General features: G+C 37.9%; 1 protein-coding gene across 1 annotated transcript; it reads left to right on the top strand.

The window, feature by feature from the left end:
- Positions 1-1,992: 1,992 nt before the first annotated feature.
- On the top strand, positions 1,993-27,492 carry LOC145479609 (neuronal acetylcholine receptor subunit alpha-2-like). Its single transcript, XM_081458017.1, has 10 exons — positions 1,993-2,129; positions 8,805-8,869; positions 11,866-11,910; positions 14,111-14,204; positions 21,782-21,933; positions 22,091-22,135; positions 22,915-23,024; positions 23,698-23,778; positions 25,001-25,219; positions 25,911-27,492. Exons 4-10 carry the CDS (start codon positions 14,153-14,155, stop codon positions 26,725-26,727), a joined length of 1,476 nt encoding a protein of 491 aa, XP_081314143.1. The 5' UTR covers positions 1,993-2,129; positions 8,805-8,869; positions 11,866-11,910; positions 14,111-14,152; the 3' UTR covers positions 26,728-27,492.
- The last annotated feature ends 133 nt before the right edge of the window (positions 27,493-27,625 follow it).

The raw sequence follows: 27,625 nt of genomic DNA, 5'->3' as shown, positions 1-27,625 counted from the left end.
CAGTGCCATAACGACCGAGCTGATTTTACAGGCAAACATTTAGACTTAATCATTAGGTTTGAACCCAAAACTATTGGATTGAGCTATTAATAATGCTGTCATTTTAGTTTCGTAGATAGAGATTCTAGCAATTGAATGGTAACAGCTTTAGATTGAAAGCCGACTTTAAGTTACAGGTCCAAGACTGATATTGGACTTGGGACAAATGTGATTATTAAAGTATGAGACGTGGTAGGCCATATGTAACGTGGGTGGCCATATGTAATTTTCCATCCATTGTTTCCATTCAAATGATGGGACAGCGCAGAACAGTGCAAAATCAGATTATAGACGCAATCCTGCGTACTTATTCACCCACGTTTATATCTAGGATCATCATCTAGTCCCCTTGAGAGAAGTTTGGCCTCATAAATGTTGCAGTAAATGCTTGTCTTATTGCCTCATTATGTAGCATTATGTTGCTGTTTGTCTCATTTGCAAATGAGACAAACAGCTCTGTCGTCCTTACCCAGTTCTATGACCAGCTCACAATAACAAGCAAAATTTTCGTTTTAACAAACGAAAGTCTTAACAACAGCCGGATGAGATAAAAAATCATGGAAGACAAAGGTTTAACTCTATATTCATAACACCAACCGGAAATAGTTTTTCGAAGTTTTCAAACTTTCTGTCCTTAAGGGGTCTTTAAGGCTTCACTGAATGTCGTCATTCACTGAGTTTCGCGCGTACTTTTCGTTTTTGGACGTGAGTGAGTGAGCACTGTAGCTGTGTTAAGTTCCCAACAAACATGATCACTTGGAAGCAAATTCATTAGCACTTAAAACTTACTTTGACAGTCGTTTGTTAACTGATATCAGTATGAGCTTTTCGCCTCACATTCTGTGCATGTAGCTGGCCAACATCTATTTAGCAAACAATTTGATAATTCACGGTCACTCAGTTGGTTGAGATTCTCGGGTGAAAGTTTGAATTAGTCTTCCAATTTGCATTTAAAACGGTCTGTGTTAAAGCGTCTTTTGACTCACTCGACAGTTGTATTGGCTTTCTTGTCTTTGTATGCATTTAACTATTATCTACCTTGCGTGTGACGCCCGTTATATTCCGGTCGTGAGAAGTACGAAATTTGGTTATCACTGTCTTGCTTACTTGAGAAAGATCCAGTCGTCCTAAATCGAGTTATATGTTCGTTTAACCAATTAGCTGGTCTTCCAAGACATGCCTGACCATACACGTCGACGTTTCACTGCAAATAACAGAACATGGAATTGTCGTTACCGATGTCAGACACAGCGAGCTTATAAGTGTGCATTGTACGTCTTCTGGCCGTTTATTTGCAACGCTTATTGACTCTCAAGGCAAACAATACCTAGGTTCGTCAACAAAGAAGTGTTTAATACAAAGTCGATAACGATGGAACCCTCTGGGATTTTGCCTTGTTTGACCATCATATTATTATTAAGTTGTGAGTGTAAACAAAGCGTAATAATTACTACATGGTGAAAAGAACAAATGTAAACAGCAGTTGAGTTCGGTTGGAAATCATACTCATGTACATTTTAATACGATAGAGTACAAAAATAAAACAGGAATCAACATTTGACAGGCATTATATTGAAGACAATTGGTACTAGACTTATAGCAAACGTATCATCAATTAGTTTTCAATTTAACATCCGACGGCGTCAAGTGTGTGACTTTACTGTAATAACATAAGCCACAATGAAATGTTATTAAAATTCGCATGAGCATAACGCAAGAAACCGTCTTTACTTTGAGAAGAGGTTCGTATTAATTGCGTTTTGCTTGATTGACTCCCAGCTCAGCAAACCCAAAAATTAATTAAGTAGAGCTTAGTGTCAAGAAAGACGTTTATGCCTTCAATTATAAATATAACCTTTTTATTGGCAGCCACACATTAAAACAGAACAAAACCAAGTAATCAAAGACTCTTTTGAAATATGACTTAGATAGACTCCCTGGCGAGTTGCGAAGAAAGCCTTCGGTTACTTCGCGCGAAGATCACAGCCGAGAAGAACACGAAATACTACTGGACTATGAACAACTCGGTAACTTTTGAGCCACTGAAGATTGGGATTGATAACGAGGAAACCGTTCAGTAAGGAACAAAGGTAATGCTAAATTTGTTAATCTTTATGAAAAGCAAAAGGATTTTTCCAATCGTTTTTTAATAACTTGGAGATTGTAGAATAACCAAGTTCTATCACCCGGACAGCCGCTGCGGAAGTCAGTTCGCGGCAGAAAACTCGTGACATCATAAAAAAACATGTTGCAACAGATAAGTCGCTTCTTAATTAGATTTTCTGAGAAATCCAAGCCTCACTTAGTCTTACTTGATAACGTTTAACATTCTTGGCAACATTTTTTAAAATCATCTAATTGTTTTTTTTTTCCATATCAAATGACAGTGGAATTACAATAAGCGTCTCTGTGGTAATCAATGCATTAATTCAGTTATTTCTACTTATCATGCATCTACACTTTCCTGAGAAGTTTGATCGAGATAATATATCGGCAGATAAAGCCAATTTTTGTTCCGAAGAAATGAGCAACAGTGCAACTTCAACCCGCAAACGAAATTTGCGACGGCAACGGTTAAACTGTGTAATCAGTTATTATTGGCTGCCAGAGTGACGATGGCCAAAACTTAACCGAAATCTTGGGTTATTATTATTATTTATTTTTTTTTAGTCTCTCTCTCTCTCTCTCTCTCTCTCTCTCTCTCTCTTAACATCTTTGGTGCTCTGAATTATTTCAAACTGAGAAACTTGGAATTGATAGTTATCACGATGCAATGTAGTCCTCTATATGGACCTCAAAGTGTGCCGAAAATTGTAATTAGTTTTCTTTTTCTTTCTTGGGATGTAAAAGCTCAAACCTATTGTACTTTTCTTAGCTTTTTATTGCGAGCAATTAACCTTATCGTCCTTTAAAGTTACCATCAATAACAGTAAACTACCTTCTTTTAAAGAAAAAACGTTTTGGTTCCTAAGCACTTCTCTATAAATTATGGTTATTTTTGAAGTATGTGCGAAGTACGCTTACTAATCCCATCTGACCTGAACTTTTCTTTGTTCGTAAGCCTGTAAGGCTTGGACGAGGGGGATAAAAGGTCCCTATCTGTGATTCCCATGAAAACAGTTTTCTGATTCTCTATCGTGAAAAAAACAAAACTGGAAAAAGGAACTTGCTCAGTTGAAATTTGCCACAGTGCACAAGACAATAGGATAAAAGAATCTAACGGCCAGCATTTTATTCTTTTAATTTAATGTCCTGTCTTTGTTTTCATGATGCGCGAATATGCATGGGTAATCAAATGGCGACGAGTGAACTGGTTAGGAAATAATTTCAAGCGCGTTTTGCCAAAATTCTACTAATTTTCCTCTAGGTCTAATTAGCCTCTATGTCCTTAGAACGAAGGAAACTATTAGCATTTGGACAAAACGCAAGTGAAATTATTTCGTCATTTTACAAGCATATCATTTTATTACCTGTTAAAATCATGGGTAACAAATTACTCTTACAATCCTGGGTTTTTTACTTGTTTATTGTATCGCGCCAATATAAGGAGTAAAGGTCGGCATACACGAGGGGACTAGTACTTGCGACTAGTCCCTGCAACTAGTCCCCTGAAGAGTTTACATGAAGGGACTGGTCGCAGGGACTTGTCCCACGAACAGTTCACACGAAGCGTTTTGAGCAACAAGTCGCAGGGACTTGTCCCAAAAATTCAAACCAGTTTGAATTCGTGGGACTAGTCGCAGGGACCAAATTTTAGTCCCTGCGACTAGATTTTGAAGCAAAAATGGCCAGTTCACACGATGGGACTTGTCCCCGGGACTTGTTCCCGGGACTTGTCCCCGCGACTAGTTGCAGGAACTAATCGCAGGGACTAGTCGCATGGACTAGTCCCCTCGTGTGCGCCGACCTTAAATTGTCGCCAATGTTATTATGTCGTATAATTTTGAAGTGTCTATTGCCATGGTAGTCCTTTTTGACATTTTTTTCGCTCTTGTTTAGCTAACTTGAGAGAGACTGAGGTATGAAATTTCCATACAAATTTCCATACAAATTACTCTAGATATCAATAAACACCAGACTATCAGCTATTGAAGGAAAGTTGCTCTATTTCCTTACATCATTCTTATTGCTGTGGTATAAAATTTGTACCATTCAATTTTACCTGATTGAAATAACGCAACTAAGGTTTAATCAATATTTTTAACAGTGCCGTGTCCAAAATTGGAATCAGTCAATTAGAATCTCCAGTAATAATTGTTCTGTTATTATTTCACGCCTGATATTTTACCACATAAGTTGGCTTGATTTTATTTTTAGCAGGATAGCTGTACATTAAGAAAATTGAGATTCAGACGAAAAAGCCGGACAATTTTTGTGTTAAAAACGGGGGAATATCATTAAAAAGAGATAACTGCTATTTGCATTTGAAAAGACTCGCCCTATTAACCTCAGTTGCAGGCTACTCGGCCAGGAATACGAATATGACCTATTTGTAAGAAGACTACACGCGGGTTGTCTCGACAGATCGTCCTCAAACTAATTAAAACCCAATAAACTTCCACGGTCCCAATTTCACCGAATGCACCGAATGAATGAAAAACGAAGAAAGTAATGGTAAAATGATAGGAGCTCTAACCTGGAGCAGTTTTTATTATTATTATTATTTTTTAGTTTTTTTTTTTTTTCAACCCCCAAACAATTTGCAGTAGCAGCGCAGACCGTGGATTACTATTCCGTGTAACATAAGGAATTCATTTTGAAAAAAAAAAATGTTTGAAAACGTATCTATTTAAACGAACCTTTTAGCACACATTTTTTAAAGTTACTATTGAAACATTTTACTTACGTATTTAAATAAAGCCAGTTTTAATATTTAAATTTTTCTCTTTTTTATTATTAAGTGCCTCGGGCAATAAGTGGTGGATTGGCGCTATAGAAATGTAATGATTTCTATTAATTATATAATATCAAGATAGGGAACACAAACCACATCAGCAGCGACGAGTAAAAGTTAGGAGAGCCTCGTTCAACTTAACAAGGTTAGTCGAATTTGAGTTAATTGAAAACCTTGTTTGTATATTTTGGCAACGCAACGATTTCCGCTCATATAAACTGATTGCGCCCAGCTAGCAGAACGATTATTTAAATAAAACATTGTCCTTTATTTTGCTTGCCAAAATTCAAATCAGCCAGGGCGCCTGTTCTGTGAAATAATAACGCACAGGGCTACTATCAAGGAGTACAAGATATGAACTGGACATTAACACCAAGGAACTTACCAAGCAAATGAAATTCTGATATTCTGACAGACACTAGATCAGAATTGTGTTTTACCATCAACCATACATCTTAAGCTTATATTAGAATTTTTTAGTCATACTAAGACAGTAAATTCTTTCAACACGTACCCACCTTAATATTCGTGCATGGTTTTGCATGATTAGTAATTATTTGCGTCGTTTACCATTTTTCGCCTATTGACGTCGTATCGTCCCTTACAATTGCTTACACATGCTCATAAGCATTTAATTAGTGTTTAAGAAAGCTGATATTCCCGCAATTTGATGCAAAGCTTCTCAGTCTCTATGGGAGACCAATATTTTTAAAACAATTTATATATTTTAACTCCGAATCAAACTGTTTTTATAGCAAGCCAGCTCGGTCATTACTAAATTCGAAAAGGGAGTGGTAATGGTGTGAATAATTAGTCTGTCACTTCCTTTTTCATGGTAAAATGTTTTGCGCAACCTTTTCGTGAACACATTATTGGCTTGAAAAAATGAGCGCTCTTAAAGCCACTTTGAAAAATGAAACAAGTAATCATTTGTTTCATTTTTCATCTTTTGCGTATCGATGTTTCAAGATTTGCAAGCATTCGACCAAGTGTACATCACAACACAGCCTCAAACACATAAAACAAAAAGTACTGTGGAAGAAATCTCATTTCCTCGCATCAAAATGTGAAGTACTTTGTCAATTCCTTAGAAGGAAAGGAGATGTTATCACATGAAGAAAATACAGATGCGTACAAGCGTTCTCACTGATGAAAAAAAAAACAGTTTGAATCTACAGTGTAGGAAAAAAATACTAAAATGTTTTACTATTGCTTTATTAGGTCTGCAACAAAATCAGCGTTTCTACTTTTATATTTCCCCTTAAAAGATGTTAGCCTTTTGATGTTTTTCCTGGGTTTGATCAAATGCTTTATTCTTATAATCGGTAGCTTTTAAGCTAAATAAGGTACTTTAAGGTGAAATAATAAAATGATCAATGATATACAAAAGTGACAGGCACGTCTGGACTCCAGAGGGAACCATGGAATTTTGCATATACATACCAGGTGATCGAAAACTTAAGAGAGAATCCACCAGAAGTTCGAATAACGAGTGGACAAAAATTTTGTACCAGGATAATTTGCATCATTTGTATTGCAAACCTCCGTGTGGCTGTTTTCAATATCTTCTCAATTCATTTCTACTAACACCAGATGTCAAAAACAAATTTTGGAGTTCATATGAAACACTTGAACGTACTGGTGAAATGAAATTGATAATGAAATTTTGCCTCTGTTTGCGCAGTTTGTCCCGTGGAACTTTTTTGATCTATTTCCTCGCGTTCCCATGTGAATATATATATAACATATTTTCTTTTCATTTCAAGCAACTATTTATATCCTTAGCTTTTAACAAATACAAAAAGGACAGTAACATACTTAAAATTATTCTGGTGCAAGGTTTTTGTTCAATAAAAACTGAAATTGCTCGATTTCCTATCGGATTTCGTCTTAACATGTAACAGTGTTTTCTGGTTTCATGAACCTACAAATCTTAAAATGATATCCAGGGTAAGTTTAAGGTTGTTTCCTTTTTGCACGTTTCTTTCAGTAATTGCCATATTTACATAATTTCTCAAACCAGTTTTCAAGCAGGTGCTTTCCTCTCATGGAGGGGAATTTACAAAGTTTGATATATCGAAAACAAACCGTATGTTCAGTCATAACAAAGTCACAATAATATATTAAAGCACTCTTTAACTTCTTTCCTTTTAGTTCTATGAAAGCGAAAGAATATCTTTGCGTGTTTTTTTTGTTTTTTGTTTTTTTTTGGAACAAATTTATGCAGGCTGTTTTTTTACAAACTCCTCTGTCATTTGAATGGGTTATTAAACGTTTTATAAGTTTTTTTCATTCAGAGCTGATAGCGCGCCCAACACGAATATGTCTTCCAGAGAAATACCAGCCTATGACAGCAATTTACCATCAATAAAACTTCAATATTTGAAAGTGTGAAAGGTTTTCGACAGTCCTAGTATCGGTTATCTTTTAAATTGCCTGTCATTCACATGTAAGCGCGAGAAAATGTTCGAGATAAATTGCGACAATGTTCATCAGAACGCTCTGGGAAAAAAGGATCCGTCGCACCAAGTTTATGTTTGACAGTACGTACCTTCGGCAAACTTTCGACCAAGTTTAATCAATGGTATCTTCGTTATACTTTAAATCCATCCGGCAAAGAGGAGCTAGATTCGTGACAAGGAAGTCGAACTTGAAACTGTTGCTTCATAAACATTGCATGCCCACCTTAACCATCAGCCAATGAAACCCAATGACTCCTCGAGACACATTACATGACGTATAATTTCGGGTGGATTTATTTTGATAGCAGATAGACTCCTGGTCAAGTTGAATAGAACCTAACTCGGAAAGGGAAGAATAATCATCGTGCTCAGGAGATCACAGAGACACATCGAAATTAACCCCTTAACACCTTTTCGAAAGTTAATAAATGGCAACATGAAGTTGTTATGAGTTGTGTTACATGCTTAGTGAACTGTCACGATACAAATTGCCTCAAGAATTCGCTAGGCGCGTATCATGCGATTACAAGACAGTGCGGTTTATTAACATTTGTTTAATCGAAAAAATTTATTTTTCTTGATAGCGCTCCGCAATATACAGTCGAAAAGTTTTTCTTCGATCAGAGGCTAAACTTCAACCACGTAAACAACCGAAATTCGCAACATTTCTATTGTAGCTTTGAATAGCCATAAAATCTCGGAAGTTTTCGCACTGGAAAGTTTGCAATGTTGCAAATTTTAGACATGTGTTACATAACAAAGTGACATATAATAGCTTAAACAAAGGTTTATTCCAGTCCACATTCGTAAACAATTTAAATGTTTTACAATTATGTGGGAAGAGCCTAAGCCTAAACGCCAACTCTTGAACGAAGTTTTTTCTGAGATATCAAGGATTTGAACCAAAGAGATAAACGACGTAGTTTGGCTACTTTCCTTCACCTTTTAAAGTTGAGACAAGAGAGACAAGAGACAAAAAAATATAATACATATTGGCATAGACTTCTCGTCTTATAATAAATAAGATGGGAATCTAAAGACAAAACAATCTCTTCAATTCAACAGCCGATTGGTTTTTGGCGCGAAATTAACCAGCAACCGCAAGGCATCAGTCGCCTACCGCTGGGTGCGTGTCAAAAAAAAAGGTTTAAACAACTACAAGGCCGAGAGCGACTATTCATCGACAATCTTGATTCTTAGCGATTTCGTGGACATTTCTAGACAGGTTTGTCAAGGCGGGAAAATAGAGTATTGCTGGTTTTATGCCAGCATTGAGAAACCTTTGAACGAGTTTTAATTTGAATTGGACAGGTAACAAATTCGGCACGTTTCAAGGCATAACCCTATATTCACATTTAATGGAGATGTTTATCTCACAAGACAAACCACCACTTCTCTGTGCTTTTCAGATTCAATCACTTGGAGAGGTTTCAAGATTTCAGTTGGATAGTTTGATTTGATCCTTTGGCAGACGGTGAGTGAATCATACTTTTAATCCGTGGTTTTTATTATCATTGAAGCGAGTGACTAGCTTTTATAGCGGACTGTAAACGATTTATATTTGTTTGGACATAATGCATACAAGAGTATTAACTGAAATTTAACACTTTCAAGAGATCGAACATCCTGCATTTATCTAAAGAACACACGGGCAAAGGAAAAAAACTTTTGGAAGAATATTCATCGTCTTCGTTATAAATTATGTTCAAATTTTAAAAAAAATGGTGTGTGCTTAAAATCAAAGAAAATAAAGCAAACTTCATTTTTAATGAAGGCTTAAATTCGAGCCATAAGACACTTCGGTTGTCGTTTATTACACAAAAAATGAGGTTTGCAGGGCACCTGGCAGAAAAAAATTCTGTAAAAATTATATTGTTGACTTTCACTGACGTGGCTAGTTGTGCTCGGCTCTTGTCGCTAATGTTTGTATTATGCTTAACTGAAAGCCATCAAGTGGTGACAAGCTCCAATCAAAACCAAATTCGAAGAGGGACACACTGAATATGAATGAGGCGTGCTCGCTCACGCAGACGGAGCTGGGACAACAGAGCCAAATGTTGCTTTGAATGTGTAAAACTTATGCAGCAACAACTCTTAACTAGATCTTTTCTGTTCTGCCGGTCCAAGCAAGGTTTTAGCCTTCTGGGCATTCTTACTATCCACAAAGATGACCTGTTTTGAGAGGGAAATCTTTTGAAAATGTACCAGCGGGGAGGTTTTGATCATACATTTGAAAAAGCACCATGCTGAAAAATTCTATTAACACACTGCAATCTTTTCAGTTTGAATTTTTCTTAAGTGGACCCTCCTTAATTACAAAATGTCTTTAACCTAATATAAATGGAAGCATAATAAGTAGTTTGACAGTTTTGAGTACATAAAACAGAAGCTTTTAAAAATGTTACTTGTAAGAAAAAAAGTAACTTCCAATTTTATACAATCTTAAACTAGAATCGAGGAAAATTAATTTGTGTTTGTTTAATTTGTGTTGCGTCAACGCAGTCACCGCTTAAATTTGCGTTTGTACATAGAGTCACCGTTTGCTAATGGAGCATCTTGCATGTCCTAACCAAATGCCATAATTAACAACTAGATTATGAGCTCGAGATTTCTATGAGGTAATAGTTGATGAGGCCGAAGGCATTCTCGTCCCCAGAGCCCACGATCCTTCTGGCCTGCGACAGGGATCGAGAGCTCTGGCCGAACCCGATTTTCTGAGCATGCGCAGAGTATTAGTTTCGTATTCTCAGCCAATCAGATTTGCCAGATTTGACGGGAAGTCCGTGAATCGCGGACTTCCGGTGTTGGACCAGCCCAGAGCTCTCGATCCCTGCCGCAGGCCAGAAGGATCGTGGGCTCTGGGGACGAGAATGGGCCGAAGGCCGAATCAAATATCGCCTCATGGAAATCGAGAGCAAATAATCTAATTGTTTTGGTAGAATTCTAACTGAGATTTACTTTAAATGATGATTCCAATTATTTCTGGTCTTAGTATTAAACTTAACGGTTTAGAGAATTGGCGCGGACTGAATTGTCCCTTGACATTTGCAGTTGTGAACACGCACTTATCTTATCAGTTTCAGCTTTCAAAAATTTCGAGCTTGTTTAATTCAAGAAACCGTAAATGTCCTCCTTTTAGTCTTCTCGGTAAATTAATTATCCATTTATTTCTAAATGTTCTTTCAAGACTTCGGAAAAACGAGGAAACGTTGCAATTTTGTCGACCACACCAAGCCACTGCACACTAATGGCTGATGTTGTGCAATGGCTCAGCCAATCAGATAACAGCATTTGCATTAGTATACTACTAGAATTCTACTAATGAGATTTATTATATGGCTGAACTGGTCCGCGATTACATGTAAAAGGAAAATTCTGATTGGCTCCCTCAGCAGTCCGAATTTTGCAATACGGACCGCGAAGAAGGACCGCATACGAATTAATTCAGCGAATTGCAATTCATTCCACAAAATAAACAGTTTTTTTTTGTTGTTGTTGTTGAGTAGAAATATTTTTACCTTCATGTTTGGAAAACAGTTTCAGTTAAATTTTCACCAAAGCGAAGCGAGAAACGTAGATAAATGATTACCTTACGCGCGCGCGTTACCAGAAACGCATCAATTTATCAGCAGATTTAAAAAGAGCCATTACAATATATAATTGACTGAATAATAAATACGAACACAAACCCGCCCCTCACCAGCTGTGTAATCTGCTTCATGAACTATCTGATTACTAAAATGTATGACTAAGAGCCCTTGTGCCTGGCTCTATTTTTAGAATTTCACCGTAGTAGTACCTTGGCACGACCGATCACATCGTACAAATCAACCATGCTGGGCCACAAGTCACGCAGTGGGACAGGCAAACAAAGGAAAGTCAAGCTGAACTGATGCGAGTTGCTTTGTTCTTGATGCCCCACTGCATAAATTGCTACCTTGCATATGGTCGATTTGTATCATGTGGCCGAGTCGTGCAAAGGCCACATTTGGTGATTTGGTGTTACTTTTTCCAAATGCAGCCACTGGAAACCTCTCTTGGTAATTATCATTGCTATATAGACCCTATTAATAAATGGCTGCCAATAAATTCTTTTGTAAGTATTAAAATTAGCCCAACTAACTTCGTTTTTAAGTTGATAATTCAAAAGAATTTTTACTCTCAAACGAGTTTAGTTGGGCTAATTTAAATGCATACAAAAGAATTTTAAAGTGGCAGCCATTTATGAATAGGGTCTAGAGCCGGAATGTTTCCCGAACAGCGCGAGCTCTCATTGGCTAACTTGAGTTCACATGAGTTCTAACGAGGAAAATATTTCCCAGAGGTCTCTAGGCGAGCAACGTTTCAAAATCTATGACGTCAAAGGGTGACAGTGCACCCACACTAGAATTACAGCCACATAGATAGAGGTCAGACCAATTGATGTATTTGACTTCCTGTCTAAAGCAGCTATTTTTTTTCATTTTGAAGGAGTGATTAAGTCATAATTGATTAGTGATCAACGCTGAGATTTTGGTAAGTATAGCACTAGCTTTTCGACTTGAACACTAACGTTAACTTTCCCCCTGACCGTGTGTGTAGCTATGCTTATCTCAACCTCCAAGTTTCGAAAAAACCCACTTAGGCCGTAGAACCTACAAATAGTATCTGGTTTTGTGGTCGATGAACACGTAATAAAAAAGATCCGCACTTCCAAAAATATCATTTTGTGGCTTTTGCTGTAATTATTCTAGGGCTAGGGCGTTTATATGATAACGAAAGAAATAGGGCGCTTTCCATTCAATCTAAAATTTCGGAGCTTTCAAAACAGGCGCAAATCGTGCGAAAATCTATTTGAATTTCCCGTACAGTATGCCTCCGTTTCGTTACTTTTGGAATTTCTGGTTGAATGGAAAACACTCCTTTTTCCCGGAAATCGTGAAAAAAGATCATTCTTTCTTGTTCTTTAATTCGGTACATCAGAAAAAGACTATTGTTAACATACCATGACAAACTTGGAAGAGCAAAAGAGGCATTTTGAACTATAATTGAGACTTCAGACATTGCGGCTGCATGTTTTGTATAATAGGGCCTAATGTATAATCCGTTTAGGCGTCCAATCCATTTATTTGTCTAACGCTTTATGGTAAGGACTAGCCGCCATCATGATCATTTCTACGACGATGTTCACTTTTGTGTTAAAGGTCGTTGTTAAATACAAAATAAAAGTTTCTTATAGACATATGACCGGTTTTGTGGCCTGTCTTTACTCAGTGGAAAGATGTGTATAAACAGAGGCAAAAAACACCTTGTTCAAGTTTATCCACAAGACTGAATTATGCCTCTTGGCCTCTTGGTGGAATATACACAGCCAATTAAAATTACGCAAATAAAACGATATTTAGTCTGTCAATTCAGGATGAAAGAATTAACTGTGGGTAAAACAAGCCTAATTAGACAGTGAAATAAATAAGTTTAGTAAAATAAGGATTTTATGTTTCAGACGGAAATAACTCAACCCGAGAAGGCTGGGCAACATGAACTTTGCATCCTCGCTCTAAAACTCTGAAGCACGGATAATGTTTATGTTTCAGATCTGTGATCGATGAAGGAGACATAATTAGCTATAAGACAAAAGTAACAAAGCCTTTCACCATGCAGCTATATCGGCAAAGATCCAGGCTCACACCAACACTTGTCAAGACCAAATTAAATTCTCACTTCCGATTTTATTTTTGTCGTTAATTTGAAAGTTTTCAATTTCTATTCTAATGTAGCCCATATGTGCAATTCCCTTGTGAAAAACAAAATTTTAGGAAGATATTTGTTTGAAACAATTTTCGATGCCCAAATAATTGGCTTTCAGAATATTGTTTCACACTGGTCTGAATTAAGCCAAAATGCTAGCCTCGTTTTGATCAGAATACCCCCATTGTAACCCTAATTGGCGTACAACCAAACATGGAGGGTAAAAACTTCGTCTTGATCGGAGAATGTATTTTTTTGTTGTTGTATACTTTTACGATAGAACGTTTTATAGCCATGGAGCAATTGCTAATTTCAAAAAGGTTTGTTTTCTGGCCAGCTAACCACTGCTGAGAGAGATGTTAAAAAATCAATCAAAACTAATATAAAACACCAAAACAAACACAGTTAATGAGAGATATTTTGAGCTCTGCGAAGTTATTATGTTCAAAGCTCTCCATATCAAATGTCATTTGTTATCTTGTATGTATGACTGGAAAATTTCAAGGGGGCGTTTGATTTGAGCAATGTTTATGTGTAAGGATTTTTGTACTGAAATAAGCGTGGTCGTGTGTTGACAAGACAAAAGAAAAAACTTCGTCCGGTTTACAATCATGTATTCCTCCCTCGAGACCGCGAGTAACAATAAAAAGTTTGAAGTAAGAGGGCGTTTGTAAATTTCTTCTGAATAATCCTTTCTTAACACCTTTGTGGCGAAGACTCGTACCGTTAAAAAGAGAGCTCTTCGCTTTTAAAAAATCTGTAGCGCAAATATGAGCGCTATGTCATATACTGTATAATTGCATTTGTGCAACATCGATAGCACGATAACTCTTTTCAGAAAACCTGCTAATTTTCGTCGCTGTTTTGTGTATCCGGCTGATTTCAAATCATGGTCTGTATTCAAATTAACCAAACTAGGAGGTATTGTGAATTTTGTCAATATCGTACCACACGTCTATTTAATTATTCATTTCTCTCTGCAAAACAGGTGACTAAACCCAGCGTACAAGAGAACGCCTCCGGGAAGAAAATGGCGGGCTTCCTGTCTCTCGCATGCATTATAACGTTGGCATTTCATGCAGGTATTCATTTTTGCTTCCAATGAACCGTTTGTTCTTTAAAGTCGCTTTGCTGTCTCCAGTGTTTGTGTAGACGTCGTGAATGCAGGCCTCGCGTCGGGGAATCGGAAAAATAATTTTTCGCTATTAACAATTAAGCGCTATGAGCATGCGAAGCCGTCTATTTCAAACAAAATTCTCGTTTCAACCGTGCGTCGAACAATACAGTGGATTACAAGAGGCTTCAATTGATGCCGTGTGGATGCAATTGCCTTTAAGTACAAAATACAGCATACATTGTTTTGAATTCAATCTTCAGTCTTGCAAGATAACATAAGATATGTATTACTATAACGCTTTATCACCTCAACAGCGCAGCTTAAACGTTTTACGGTTGCCTCGAGAAATTGAAAACTGGTATTCTCGTTGGCAGGTTGTTTAATATGAAAAGAATTGAAATTGAACGGCTTTAGGTTTTAGCTTAACTTTTACGACTTTGTAAACGTGTAGGCTGAAAACTCCAAATGCAAATCAAAAATAATGTCATGATTTATGACCCAGTGAATTAGCCAGATACTGTGGTCTGTTCGAGAACAAACTTTAAACGCTATTGTGATAAAATGAAACGTATTCTTAGGTGCTTCCTTTAAGAAAAATTCTCATGACTCGAGCGGCGTTATCTTGATAAACATCCGTGTTGGGCTCCATGCCGAGTTTATGATAATAACTGAGATACGTTTGATTCCAGACTTTTCCACCTTCAACGCATTGGAAAAAACACAAATCTGAAATTATTCATGGCGGGATAATGTCGAATAGAACCGATACATAAAATGATATCGTTTGAGCTAATCAACAAGCAACGATAACCGACCATTTATTTTCTGCTTTGGATTGTTTTCACTTGAATTTAGTTTAACTTGTTTTTTTGTTTACTTCGCCTCTCGCAGTTCATGGTCGTCTTTTGGCGAGCGTTATCCATTTGTCAATCACCTCAAAAGTGATAAATAATAGCATTAACTAGATCAATAAATAAGATCCTGCGTGATTGGTGTAATCAGTAATCAACCAGCAATCACAAGCATTCTCAAGTTGCTGTCAACACAGTCACATCTTTGCGCGCCAAGTGCTTTAACAAAACAGGTGCGATACTTCCGATACACCCAGTTCCCCTACTCTATCATTAATCAGTTCTATTGGAAAACACGCCGAGGGCTGTATTCACGACTTAACAATGACACTGGAAGGAGTTCGTCGTGGTTTTCACGGCGTCTCCCTGTCGCATTTCCTCATTACTATAATGTGGCTTGGTATGCAAGGCAAAGGATATGGTCTCGTAACCAACAGTGAAAGTGTAGATGGTATAAACAACACGATGTCAACATCAGTCATTCAACGACCAAAGGAATTGGCGACGACTCCATCGAAGGCACCGGCTTACAACGACACATTGGGTACGAAACTGTATTGTTTAGCAGTTTGTTACATTTTAATTTGCTCTCCATTTTAGTTTTAAGTTCTAACCTGACGACTTCATCCACTGAGGTTACCGTGAATTACAAACTGAGTCGGAAAGCTTTAACATATGAACTTTTTTCCCCTTAGCAAGCCTACACACGACTCATGTGTTTATTAAACGTAATGAATGTTTAATGAAATGTCAGCTTCCTATGGGAAAAATGTCGTATATGTGAGTTTTACGAGATTTCGCAATGAGTGAATCCATAGCATTGTCCGCGCAACTTTAACAACTGAAACTTCAAGTTATAACAGAGCTCAAAACTTCCCGTGTTGGAATTTATCTTCAGTCGATTCCTAAAACCCAGTTAACCCCGGGATTTCTAGAAAGCTTGTCTCTAACAACAACCTTCAACAATTAATAATAGCAATAAAACGTCATGTTCCTTGTTATGAGACCTTCGTTTCAGCTGATTTTCAAAGAAAAGTATGTTATCGACTGAGTCTTTAAATATCGAGGATTTTATTGACTAATGGCCCGTAAATAACTGAGAAGGAATACTTGGCCGGGAAAAAATTGTTAACAAGGTATTTACTTTGTTACAAAGACACAATATAAACAACTCTAAACCACAAGGTATACCCATTTGATATCTCGCTTGAAGTACAGCTGTTAACATGTGCGTTGAATGTGATAGTAGAAAATGATAGTAACGCCTCGATCTCTTGTACTTTTATCCGAAGAACACATGACTATTTTCTACTTTTTTAGTCCATTCATGCAAAATCTTGAAGTGTTACTAAGTAAAACGAGGTATGAATGAAAACATATTTTGTTTTTAAAGCCGTAACGCACTGCAAAAGACAACAACCGATGGATCAGATTCGAAGACGTCAATGCTTGTAAAAATATATTCCTCTTGCTTTTCTGCTCTTTGGACCAATAATGACACAAAACAAACGTTTTTTTTTCCTAATGCAATAATGTTTGTTCAGAAATTTGAATCACTTTGTTCTTACAAGATGTTATTTATTTTTTTGCATTGCTTTCTTCTTTCTATAATCAGATTCAGTGCAGAGGGTTCCTTTTGCGGTTATCTTCCAGTTCCTTGTGTGAAAAATGATTATCACCCAAGAGGTGAAATGTAAAAGAATTTCTGGATTTTGTCCTTATTTATACCTGGCTTTTTGACTAATAAATAAGTAAATAGTATTTCATGCTAATTTCGATCTCCAGTTGTCATACTAAGGCTGAATTTGAGGGACGACAAGGAAAGTCCAAAATCTCGAAAATAACACTTTTAAATTTTACACAAATACCAGTAAAGCGCATATAATTAATTACCATTCAATTAAGTTAATTACTAAATAATATTCTTATGGCCATCAGAAGTCTTCACTGTCGAAATTTAAAGTATCCACATTTCTCTATATAATCGTCATCTACTTTCGAAATAAGTGATACCATGGGTGCTTACCACTTGTCAGTTTGTCAGAATAAACCGGTTCGTCGTTGAATAATGATAAGGGTTTTTCAAAAAAATCAGCAAACCACCCGAACGAAATCAGAGCGCTTACCATTTACAATTCGATTTCCCATCATTGTTTTGCTCGTAGAGACTGGAAACTTGAAAATGTAGCAAATGGTAAGGAAATTCCCGCTGTTCCGTTTCGAACGGAAAAAGAGGACTACCTCATGAGGCAGTCTACAATTTTCGAACGGATTTCCCGGGAAATTACTGTTCCATTTAAATTTCAACCGAAATTTCCGGATATTTTGGCTAAATGGTAAGCACCCTATATCTTCTAATGTGGTTTTTGGCCCCCTTTGCCAAAATAACTCACTCGTGATTTCGTGTAGCAGATGTACTCTGACATCTAGTTTGATTCGTATAGTGTGATCGTCCGGGTGAGGGTAGTTGTTGTGCTGTTGCACAAGGGAGCTTAAGCAAGGACGACGCCGAAGCCGAGGATGACGCCTAGTCAAAAATGAATTTATATTTTACCAGCGAAATTTGCAATTGCCTAGATATGTTCAGTACGCCAATGGCTCTAAAAACGTGCTCAGGCTAAATATGCAATGACAGCATTCAATTCCAAATGAAAAAGCGAAAAATTAGTCGTCGTCGTTCGCGTTCCTCAGACTACGCAGAACTTGGTCATTTTACGTTCTTGTTTTGCAGAGGACGGCAAAGAAATGTACAAAGATTTATAACGCACTACACAGCTATTGTTCTGCTCATTAAACCTTTTGTTTGATGACGTTCTCGTTGCCGTCGTCGTCGATGGATTTCGACAACCTGAGCGGAACTCACCTTCAGAGTCAATTAAGTTGCTATTTTGTACTCGCTATTCTTTAATTGAAATATTTCCACAGCTACTCCTTGATTTTGTCAATCCCTGTGCCAACGATAAGTGGGTCATTAAACAGCGTAGAATGTCGCAGGATATTGAGGACCGTGGGAGTTGTACGACACCTACTATTCACTCGCTCGCTTCCTCACGTAACCACCCATTAACCATGCATCATTATGGCTCGCTCACTGGTTAGGACGGATAGCTACGTTTCTGGATTTCTCTACTGACCACATAGCTATTGTCTTATAAGTCACAGATATATAGGTGAAAAGTAGCCCGTTTGCCCTTCTTTGTGGTAAAACAAAAGGTGTGCAATGGCGCATGCGCATTTATTTAAGTTGTTATGAAGACGCATTTTCGACCCCAGAGCCCTTTTTCGTTTGTGCATGACCGACGTTGAGAACAAGAGCCTTCGCACACTGTCAAGAAAGCAAAGGCTCTGGGGTCGAGAACGTAAAAGACCTCGCTTGTTCTTCCTTGTGCACCAACATAGTGTTTAAAGGTTCATCCTGGAAATTTCACATGCCTTAAGGCTGGATCAAACGTGAAGAAGAGAGCACGAGTGGCTCGTAGAGGAGAGTTTGCTTTGATCTTTTACAAAGAGTCGAGAATACGCTAGAAATGACATCATTTGCCCTCAAACGAGATTAAACTGGCTCTCTTTTGCTCCAAGTCTTATTAGTAACTTGCAAGACGTACTTGTCCTGTCTTCTTTTTCTCGATGAATTAACACATTGCACGTCTTCCATTCTGGCTACTTAATCCTCCCTCAGTACTAAACAGTTTTTTGGTGTTTCATTTCTAAGCAACGGCGTATATGATAAATTAAAATTAGAATGTCTCGTCTTACTGAACGTTCATTTCAACCTTAAACATTTATGGACTTCACAGTACAGACTAAGGCGTGATGGTGTCTTTGCAAACTATTGTGAAAGCGATCATTCGTTTTGCCTTTGAAAAGTCGCTACAAGCTTGTAAAACTTGTAAATTATACAGAACAGTTTTCTATCTTTTATATATTGTTTTGTAAACTAAATTTTTCAAAGAGGGCAGAATTTATTTCTTTACAATATGGCTGTTTACCTTAGTTCATTAACTATCTTTTAAATTGTAAACACAAGTAAAATGATTTCATTAGTGACATAGCGAATCTTCCATCAACATTTCACACGAGTATTTTTATCGTGTATTTTGTGAAGCTGATGTGTGAAATTATACATCAAACTTCTTTGCCCGCTCCTCGGAGTAGCAATTTCTATTACGATATCTAAGACGTTCTGTTAAGTTCTCATAACCGAAAAAGACGAACATGTAAAAACGTGCGTCAGTTGCAACATGTTCATTTCCAGATAAGAGGAGTTATTAAGAGACATTGAAAAGAGATTAAAATTAGCGTAAACTGGTTCCATTGAAAAAACAGAGTGACCATCATCTAATAAATACTTAATGAATTCCTTCCTCACTGCGGAGTATGGCGTAAGTTAGCACAGCAGTGTGCAAGAAATATCATAACAAGATCATTGTCTCTTCAACAGAGTCTATTTTTACAACTCCTTTCGGACAAACGCATCGCGTCACTGTACTCTAACACGCGCTCGCTTCTATGGTGTGTTTTTAGAACGTGACGTAACTCATTAACTCCTGCGGTTACCAATTTATTCGCATCGATTTCAAGTCTGATTAAGGTCCACGGAACCGGTGGTTTAATAATCAGTGGGTCAATATCGAAAATACAAATTGCTTTTCGTCTGTCAAGAACAAGCTAACCCCGTTTGACAGATTGCCAAGTTAACTTTGAAGCTTTCGAGGGTATCGTCACTTTGGACAAGCGAGATGTATCGGTATGGTTTGCAGTTGTTCTTCAACTTTGCTTTCATCATAGCAATAATAGGTACGTAAGCTTGTGCGACGGTCCTGTATTCTCACAAAGTAACATGATTGTCTATGCCGCTAAGACATGAGCTAGGAGTCAATGGACAGATTGTTGATAGTGTTTTCTACTTTGTAAATGAAGTTAAGGTGAAGTTGTTTTAATCAAGCCTGTTGTTACTCGCCAAGTATTTCTATTTTTGTCTTTACAGACGCATAATAATATCGTTCAATCGCTTTACTCAGTCGAGATCTGTATCAATACCGTTCCGCGCGTCAACCTCTCCCGCTGCTTCTCAGTCTTAAACTTAGTTCATCGCTGAATTAAAATTCCAAATGGAAATTTTTTTTTGTTCGTTGGAAAAGAAACACGGAATTACTCATAGCTCTTCTTTTTACGCCGATAAGAAATTTTAACACCACTGAATCTATAGTTACCTTCTGCTTACCTTTTTCTTTTTAATTTCTTGTCGTTTAAACTCCCGTTGATGTTACTTGGTTTGGGAACACTCGCTTCCACTGTTGAATAGTGGCGAGACTCATTCAAATTTACATTGTTTTTGTTACGAAAGGTTGCCTAGGTAAATTTTCATTTTTTCTCATTTTCTTAAATGCCGCGTTTGATAACTTTATTATATTATGTAAACTTGGCTGCACTCAGCGGTAAATGGAAACGTTCGCTAGAGAGTCAGAGCATCTTATCACCACTACTGAAGGAAAGGAATTTTTGAACACATAAAACATATTTTACTGTTATTACCAGACAGTTATTTTGGTTTCGAAACAACCGTATTTCTAATTGGCTCTTAAGCAAAGACGCGAGAGGGTTACCTTTTTCACTAACACCCATACAGTCTCGAAGCTTTTTGCACCAATTTCTTCAATTTGAATTAACTTTCAGTAAATGAAAAGCGGTGATGTCTTATCGCTTTCAAATTAAAATTGATCGATTTTATAAAAACACAAGACAAGAATTACCATAAGTTTACATTGTGCAGAAATAACAAAATAGACCTTACAGCTCTGTTTCAATTTTAAGTCCACGAAACGAAATTTGGAATATTAACTTACGCGCGCCTCACAAAAGAATGACGAAATTTTATTTATTTTTCTCTGCAAATATTCATAGGAATCCTTTTTGCAGATAATTGCTACATATTTGCGGGATTTACGAGAAGAGAGAGAGAGAGTTCACTATTAATTGCATACTGTGGTTTAGCTTGTTATTCCACTGTCTTCGCAATAACTTGGCAACGCAACAATGCCGCCGGCTCATTCTCTTTTTTAATGTGGCGGCCATTTTCGCTTCTTTTCTGGGGGGGGGGGGGGGTTAAAGGGGGGTAGGTGAGGGGATGTCTGGGGTTCTATTAAACTGGATCTCTTCAACCTAAGCATGACTTCGGAAGGTTAGGATCTCGACGTTTGAACTAATCTCAGACTGCATTAATAAGGCTTATAAGAAAATCAATTCTGATCAAATCAGGTTTTGAAACACTTCGGTGTTATATACCTAAGCTGCGCCCTTTATGGGAGTAAGAGGTGACAACTGATTAAGGTTGCCATTGAAGTTAGAATAAGGAGTGGTTTCTCAAAAGAATACGAGTATTTATCGTTCCTATCTCTACAGCGCAGGTCGTCGCTTAATGGCATATCACATGGCATGGCATGATATGAGATGAAACAGCAATACATGACATGACGTAATATAACATGGCACGGCGGACATGACATACCGTGACGTAACATGACATGAACTATTTCCGTGTCGTGTTGTGTCATGTCAAGTCAAGTCATATTATCTTACGGCATAACACTTCTGCAGTTCGTCACACGATATATTAGACGAATTAATAGGATTATTCAGCCTGAATATGCCATTATTAAATGAACTAACCCACGGCACCTCTTGTTGACAGACGCAGTCACCAAAAGCGATGACGACGAGCTCAGGCTGGTGAACGATCTTTTCCACAGCGACAACTACAGCAAGGAAGTCAGGCCAGTGAAGAACAAGAATGCTGCTATCAAAGTTATTTTTGGCATTGCTTATACTCAGCTTGTCGAACTGGTAAGTAATCAGCCAGAACCAAAAGAGTTTTGAGACTTTTTTTTACTACATATACCTCCAATAGCAATACATCAGGTCATCCGAAAGGAATTTCCTATACAGTTTAAATTATTACCTCTTAATTACTGTTCTTCTTCCGGGAATGCTTTTACTACAGGATGAAAAGAATCAAGTTCTTGTTAGTAACGTGTGGATAAGACAAGTAAGTGATTGATTTCATTTTAGGGGTGTGGTTGGGGATTTCGAGAAAATATATGTCATGATGATTTTGTGTAAGTTCCGCGGTACTGGGAGGCTCGGCGCTTTTAATGTTAGCTACGGTTGTGTGCAATATATATGTGGGAGGCGCAGTGGCCTCATGATTGGTGCGCTCGACTACGAAGCGAGCGGTCTGGGTTCAAGCCCTGGCCCGGGACATTGTGTTGTGTTCTTGGGCAAGACACTTTTCTCCCACAGTGCCTCTCTCCACCCAGATGTATAAATGGGTGCGGGCGAATTTAAAGCTGGGGGTAACCCTGCGATGGACTAGCATCCCATCCAGGGGTGGGGGGGGGAGGGTAGAAATACTCCTTGTCGCTTCATGCTACTGAGACCGGGATAAGCTCCGGCCTGATGAGCCACTTTACCTACGGGTTGTGTGCGGTTGTGTTCTTGAGGCCAGACACTTAACTCTCATAGCGCCGCTCTCCTCCAAAAAGTATAAATGAATGATGAGTGAATTTAATATGGGGGTGGAGGTAACACTGCCATAGACTAACGTCATATCCAGGGGGAGTGAATACATCCCTCTAGCCGCAATGAAGACCGGTATAAAACCCAGGTGGTATTTGATGAATGTTAGAAAAGCCAGCTGTGACTTATTTTTTGGCTTTAAAATCAGAATTGGGAATCGCCTGTCCATTCGTATCTAGATAACACATCTTCAGTGTAAACACAGAGGGCGGGAATGGCTGACTGTTTATTTTATTTGTATTGCCTTAGAAATGGAACAATCATCTTCTACGTTGGAATTCGTCTCATTATGGTGGAATCAAGTCAATCAATGTGGATCCTAAACTGGTCTGGCTTCCAGACATCGTGTTGTATAACAAGTTAGTACATCGCTTTATAATAACAAGATCACGAAACCTAGGAAGGCTATTTGGTTGACTATAACATGATGTTATTGAAAACAAATAAAAGGGTCCGTCACAATTGTTGAAACAGGTCAGCTTTATTAATTCCCCGGTGCAACCTAATCAATGTTGCAGACGACGGGAAAATCATGCCGCACGAAGAGGGACTCTGCAGAGAAGAGGCTTAAAGTCGTTGATAACAACTTTTTAAAATTTAGTTGTCAACAATCATAAAACAGCTTCTCCTTTTCAAACTAGCTTTGTTGGCCATAACAAACCCCAAAGTTTGCCACAAACGAGTACGTAAGAAACAATAACGGTAATCTGCAGTGAAGAAAACCAGTAGTACATTTTCAAATTGAAATCCAGGAACTAAAAGCTGGTTTTCATTAGTGCATACATTACCATAAGCAGTAGCAATCACACGCATGCTCAGTAAGGTGCTGCGAAGTAGCGCCTTTTGTTAAGAAATTTTCCCAACAAAGGGGTGGTAATTATCAACATCTCATCGTGTATCTTGCCTTTGCTAATCCTTATACTAACGCGTTAATGAAAGAATATGATGAGGGTCGATAAATCACATATTTAGTCTTGGGAATTTCCTCCGTCGAAACTGTTTCACTGACGCTTGTGATGTTGTTTTTTCCAGTGCGAATACTGGAATAACAAGTGGTAACATGGACCAATTTAAGACCAGGGTAATACTTTCAAGCGATGGTACTAACACCTGGTGAGGTTAAAGCACTTTTAGTTTGTCAGACAGCTTGGTGTTAGAGTGGTTTTCATTTGAGTGTCGAAAAGTAATTGGTTTTGCATCAACTGCGCTACACGATTGGCTGAAAAAACTCGCGCCACTTTATTCATCCAATCAGAAGTAAATCCAGAACCAAACGTTCGCACTCGTTTTCCCGCGCTTCGCGTCAGCTACCTGTACTTACTTCTAGTTTTGATTGGTTCACTGAATTGTTTGTGTCCTTTGACTAGAATGATTACTTTGATTACACTCAGTTGAAAACCCCTCTGATAATGACCAGCTATACACTGAAGTAATATATCAAACACGAAAGACAGTGTTTGACCACATTTCCAAACACCGAGAAGGGAGTTGAAAGTGCGACACATAGCGGAGTATTTTTGACGAGCTTCGAGGTGTTTGGAAATGTAGTGAAACACTGTCTTGAGTATATCTTCTCAATCGAAACTAAAACTAAAGAGAAAACAAAGAATTAAAATCGTAAAAATCTATGCTAATTAAGATCAGATCTCTAAACATCATCACGGTCATGATTTCCTTTGTTTAAACTTGATGAATTATTAATGAGTTTGAGATGGTAAATTGAAACCTCGGCGAATATTCTGCGAGAAAAAGTCAAATAGAATATGCGCTGAGATTCACTGGTTTTAGGGTCTTGTAGTATAATTTCCGGAGGTGAATATCAAGAACTGCAAAATATTGAGATAAAAAATGGAAAATTTTGGAAAGAGAATACGTGAAAGTGCTCGCGTAACTGCTTATTTTGTTTGTTTTTTCTGTTGCCATGTTATCAAATTTTGCATTTCCAGAATGTATATCTTTTATTTTTATTTATTTATTTATTTTTGTTTTGTCATTTGGGGAGGAGAGTGGAAATCAGATTCACATCAATAAATTAAATCCTTTTTTGGCGAAGCTTGTTTGGTCAAGTAGGGGGAACATATTTTTAATTACGGGCCTCGACTGACACGCAACACGACACAAAAAAAAAAAATCTGATTGAGTGTTTCATCGCTGGTTTCATTTTTTGGGGGATTATTGGTTATGTACATATTGCATTTTAGAGAAATTCAAATACGTGTCTTATGCGACCGTATCGCTTTTCCCGGCTGTAAAACCACAGCAAGTACATTCCTTAGGAAGGTAGGAATAACTTTGTGATTTCGCATTTTCTTATTGGTTATTTATTTGTTCGCAGGTATGCTCCAACAATTCTGCGGAGTCGCTGCGCCATCGATATCAAGTTCTTTCCATTTGATGACCAGAAATGTGATCTGCACTTCGGTTCATGGACATATGACGGACTCCGAGTGGACTTACTAAACGCTAGCACGTCAGTTGATCTGGCCTCTTATATGAAGAGCGGAGAGTTTCAAATGGTGGAAGCTCCCGTCAAAAGAATTATTGTTAAGTACAGGTGAGGATCGGTTCCATCTCCGCAGTCATCACTCAGTTATGAATGAGAAACTAATATGAATTAAGTCTAAGAAGTAAAAGAAAACTACAAGACTTGTCATCTATTATGCGGTGTCAGGGACCTTGCCAAGGACGACGCCTAACAAAAAATGGATTTATATTTAACCTATCTGAATCTGCACTGTACGTCAATCGGTCTTAAAAACTTGCTTACACTAAATATGTAATGCCAGTGATCAATTCCAAGAGAAATATGAAAGAGTTGCGGTCGTGGCCTCAGTTCTCCAAAATACGCAGAACTTCAGGTCATTTCTCGTTGTTGATCTGCAAAGGGCGGCTACGAAATGTAGAAAGATTTAAAACGCACGTGCACAGCTATTGGTCTGCTCATTAAACCTTTTATTGGTGACGTTTTCGTTGCCATCGTGGTTTGCTTTAAGCTTCCTAACATGTTGGAACTTAATTCACTGAATTAGCCATCTTACTGACAGTGCTGTAGTAAGCTAATAGATGCAGCCCAGAAAAATACAGTTAAAATGTTCTCGCCCCAGAGGACCCGGGCGAAGGTAAAACATAGCGGTATACCGACATAAGCTTCGGTCGAGCCTTAATACTTAACGCACTAAATTGATCAGTACTACATATAAATAGGGTAATCTCTTAGACTGCCTGTTTTGTGCTTCTCTACTCAGTTGCTGCCCAGAGCCTTATCCGAATGTGATTTACACACTACACATCAGAAGAAAGGTACTGTTCTACTTCAACAATCTGATCGTTCCCTGTTTTCTCATCACGGCTTTCGCACTGCTGACCTTTGTTTTACCGCCTAACACGGGAGAGAGAGTAACGCTTGTGATCACCACACTGCTAGCCATGACTGTTTTCATGCTTATGATCGCTGAGAACACACCGACAACCTCTGACGTCACTCCCTTGATCGGTAAATTCTTCGTAGCCTCTATGGTGGAAATAGGACTGGCACTGATCGCGACTTGTTTCGTTCTTAACATCTACGAAGCCACAGGACCGAGCTCCGAAGTTCCACAGTGGGTGCGCGTTATACTAATCGATATCTTAGCGCCGATTCTTCGTGTAACCCGACCTAAGGAAAAGCCACAGCGAAGATTTAACCCAACCAACATCCACTCGTATAGCCCAATGTTACCCGAACACAACGGAAACAATTTCGAACTGGACGGAAGTCCAAAGGATGTCCTGGTCATCGCGCCGAAGGTCGGCGATAAGGTGCTAACGTCCCGAGACTTCATTAACTCTGTGAATGACAACAACATCCGACATAGGGTACCTTCTTCGCAAGACAAGCTTTTGGAAGGTATCAATGTGCTCACTGAAAGAGCAAAAGAACAGGAAAAAGAAGAAGAAGTGAAGGAGGAGTGGGAATCAGTCGCTAAAGTTATAGACAGGTTCTTTCTGTTGCTTTTCATTGCAACTGTGGCCATATCGACAGCGCTGATTTTCTTACAGCGACCGAGCTATGCCACCATGTAAATGAACTGGGTCCAAGAGTATTCTAAGAGTTTGGGACTGGTGCCCATTTTTCCTCTGTGTGCGAGGAGGCTTGGCTGCATGTCTTTAGTGAAATTGCGAGTGCCTAAGAGATGCTATTGGCAAAGTCACATTGGTTGAGAAGGTTTTCTGTGGTTGGTGAAGAATAAGAAACCTTGGAGAATTACATAAAGAATGAAACAGCTTCACAACGGAATATTAGAAATTGAGCGACCATATTTAGAGTATTGGAGATTTATACGGCGAAATTATTTACGAAAAACGATAGAATTGTATACAACGTAAACCATGAGTGAACCGAGTCCTATTACAGTTACTTGACATAGAGTGATTATCCAGTGTAACGAGAGCAGATATAACCTGATTAATAGTGAGAATTAAGACTTAATTAGCAAATGTTGTTTCGAAATCGTTAGGTTGCAATTTTGTTGGTATAGGTCATATAGCATTGTATTTTAATATCGAGCCTTTCAGAATTTACTGAGGGGTCCGACAAATTTTTCGGCTAGAAGTGTTGAGATTGTTAATTAATGTCCTGTACTTTTGTCTTGTGTAATTTCAATTTTGGTTTCAAATTAACTTAGACAAGAAATCATTGCAGAACAAGACAATCTGGTGTTTACAAAGATAAACTAAAAAAACCACCACAAGTTGTTTAAACTTTTAATTTAAAGAAATTCCAGTAAAGAGCAGTAAAGTCAGTGACACAATTTGACTTATACTGTTTTACATGTTTAAAAGCAAAAAGTATATATCTCTCACGATATTGGCTTTAATGAGTACATACCTTACTTTGAGTTCTTTTCGGACATACACATTAAAAAAAAACTCAATTTTATTAGTTATTAACCAAACCGTAATTCGGTTTATCCAAAAACAA

This window comes from Orbicella franksi, chromosome 2 (genome assembly GCF_964199315.1).
Source record: "Orbicella franksi chromosome 2, jaOrbFran1.1, whole genome shotgun sequence".
Taxonomy (NCBI): domain Eukaryota; kingdom Metazoa; phylum Cnidaria; class Anthozoa; order Scleractinia; family Merulinidae; genus Orbicella; species Orbicella franksi.
The sequence above is the reverse complement of the archived record's forward strand: the minus strand, read 5'-3'. Positions and strand labels throughout refer to the sequence as shown.

What these genes read in the sequence shown, in the direction of transcription:
- LOC145479609 (XM_081458017.1), top strand. Translation starts at nt 14,153, where the DNA reads ATGGCGGGCTTCCTGTCTCTCGCATGCATTATAACGTTGGCATTTCAT. An exon ending in AACGTTGGCATTTCATGCAG is followed by an intron (nt 14,205 to 21,781) that starts GTATTCATTTTT and finishes TCTTGTTGACAG; the next exon opens with ACGCAGTCACCAAAAGCGAT. An exon ending in GTAACGTGTGGATAAGACAA is followed by an intron (nt 22,136 to 22,914) that starts GTAAGTGATTGA and finishes GTATTGCCTTAG; the next exon opens with AAATGGAACAATCATCTTCT.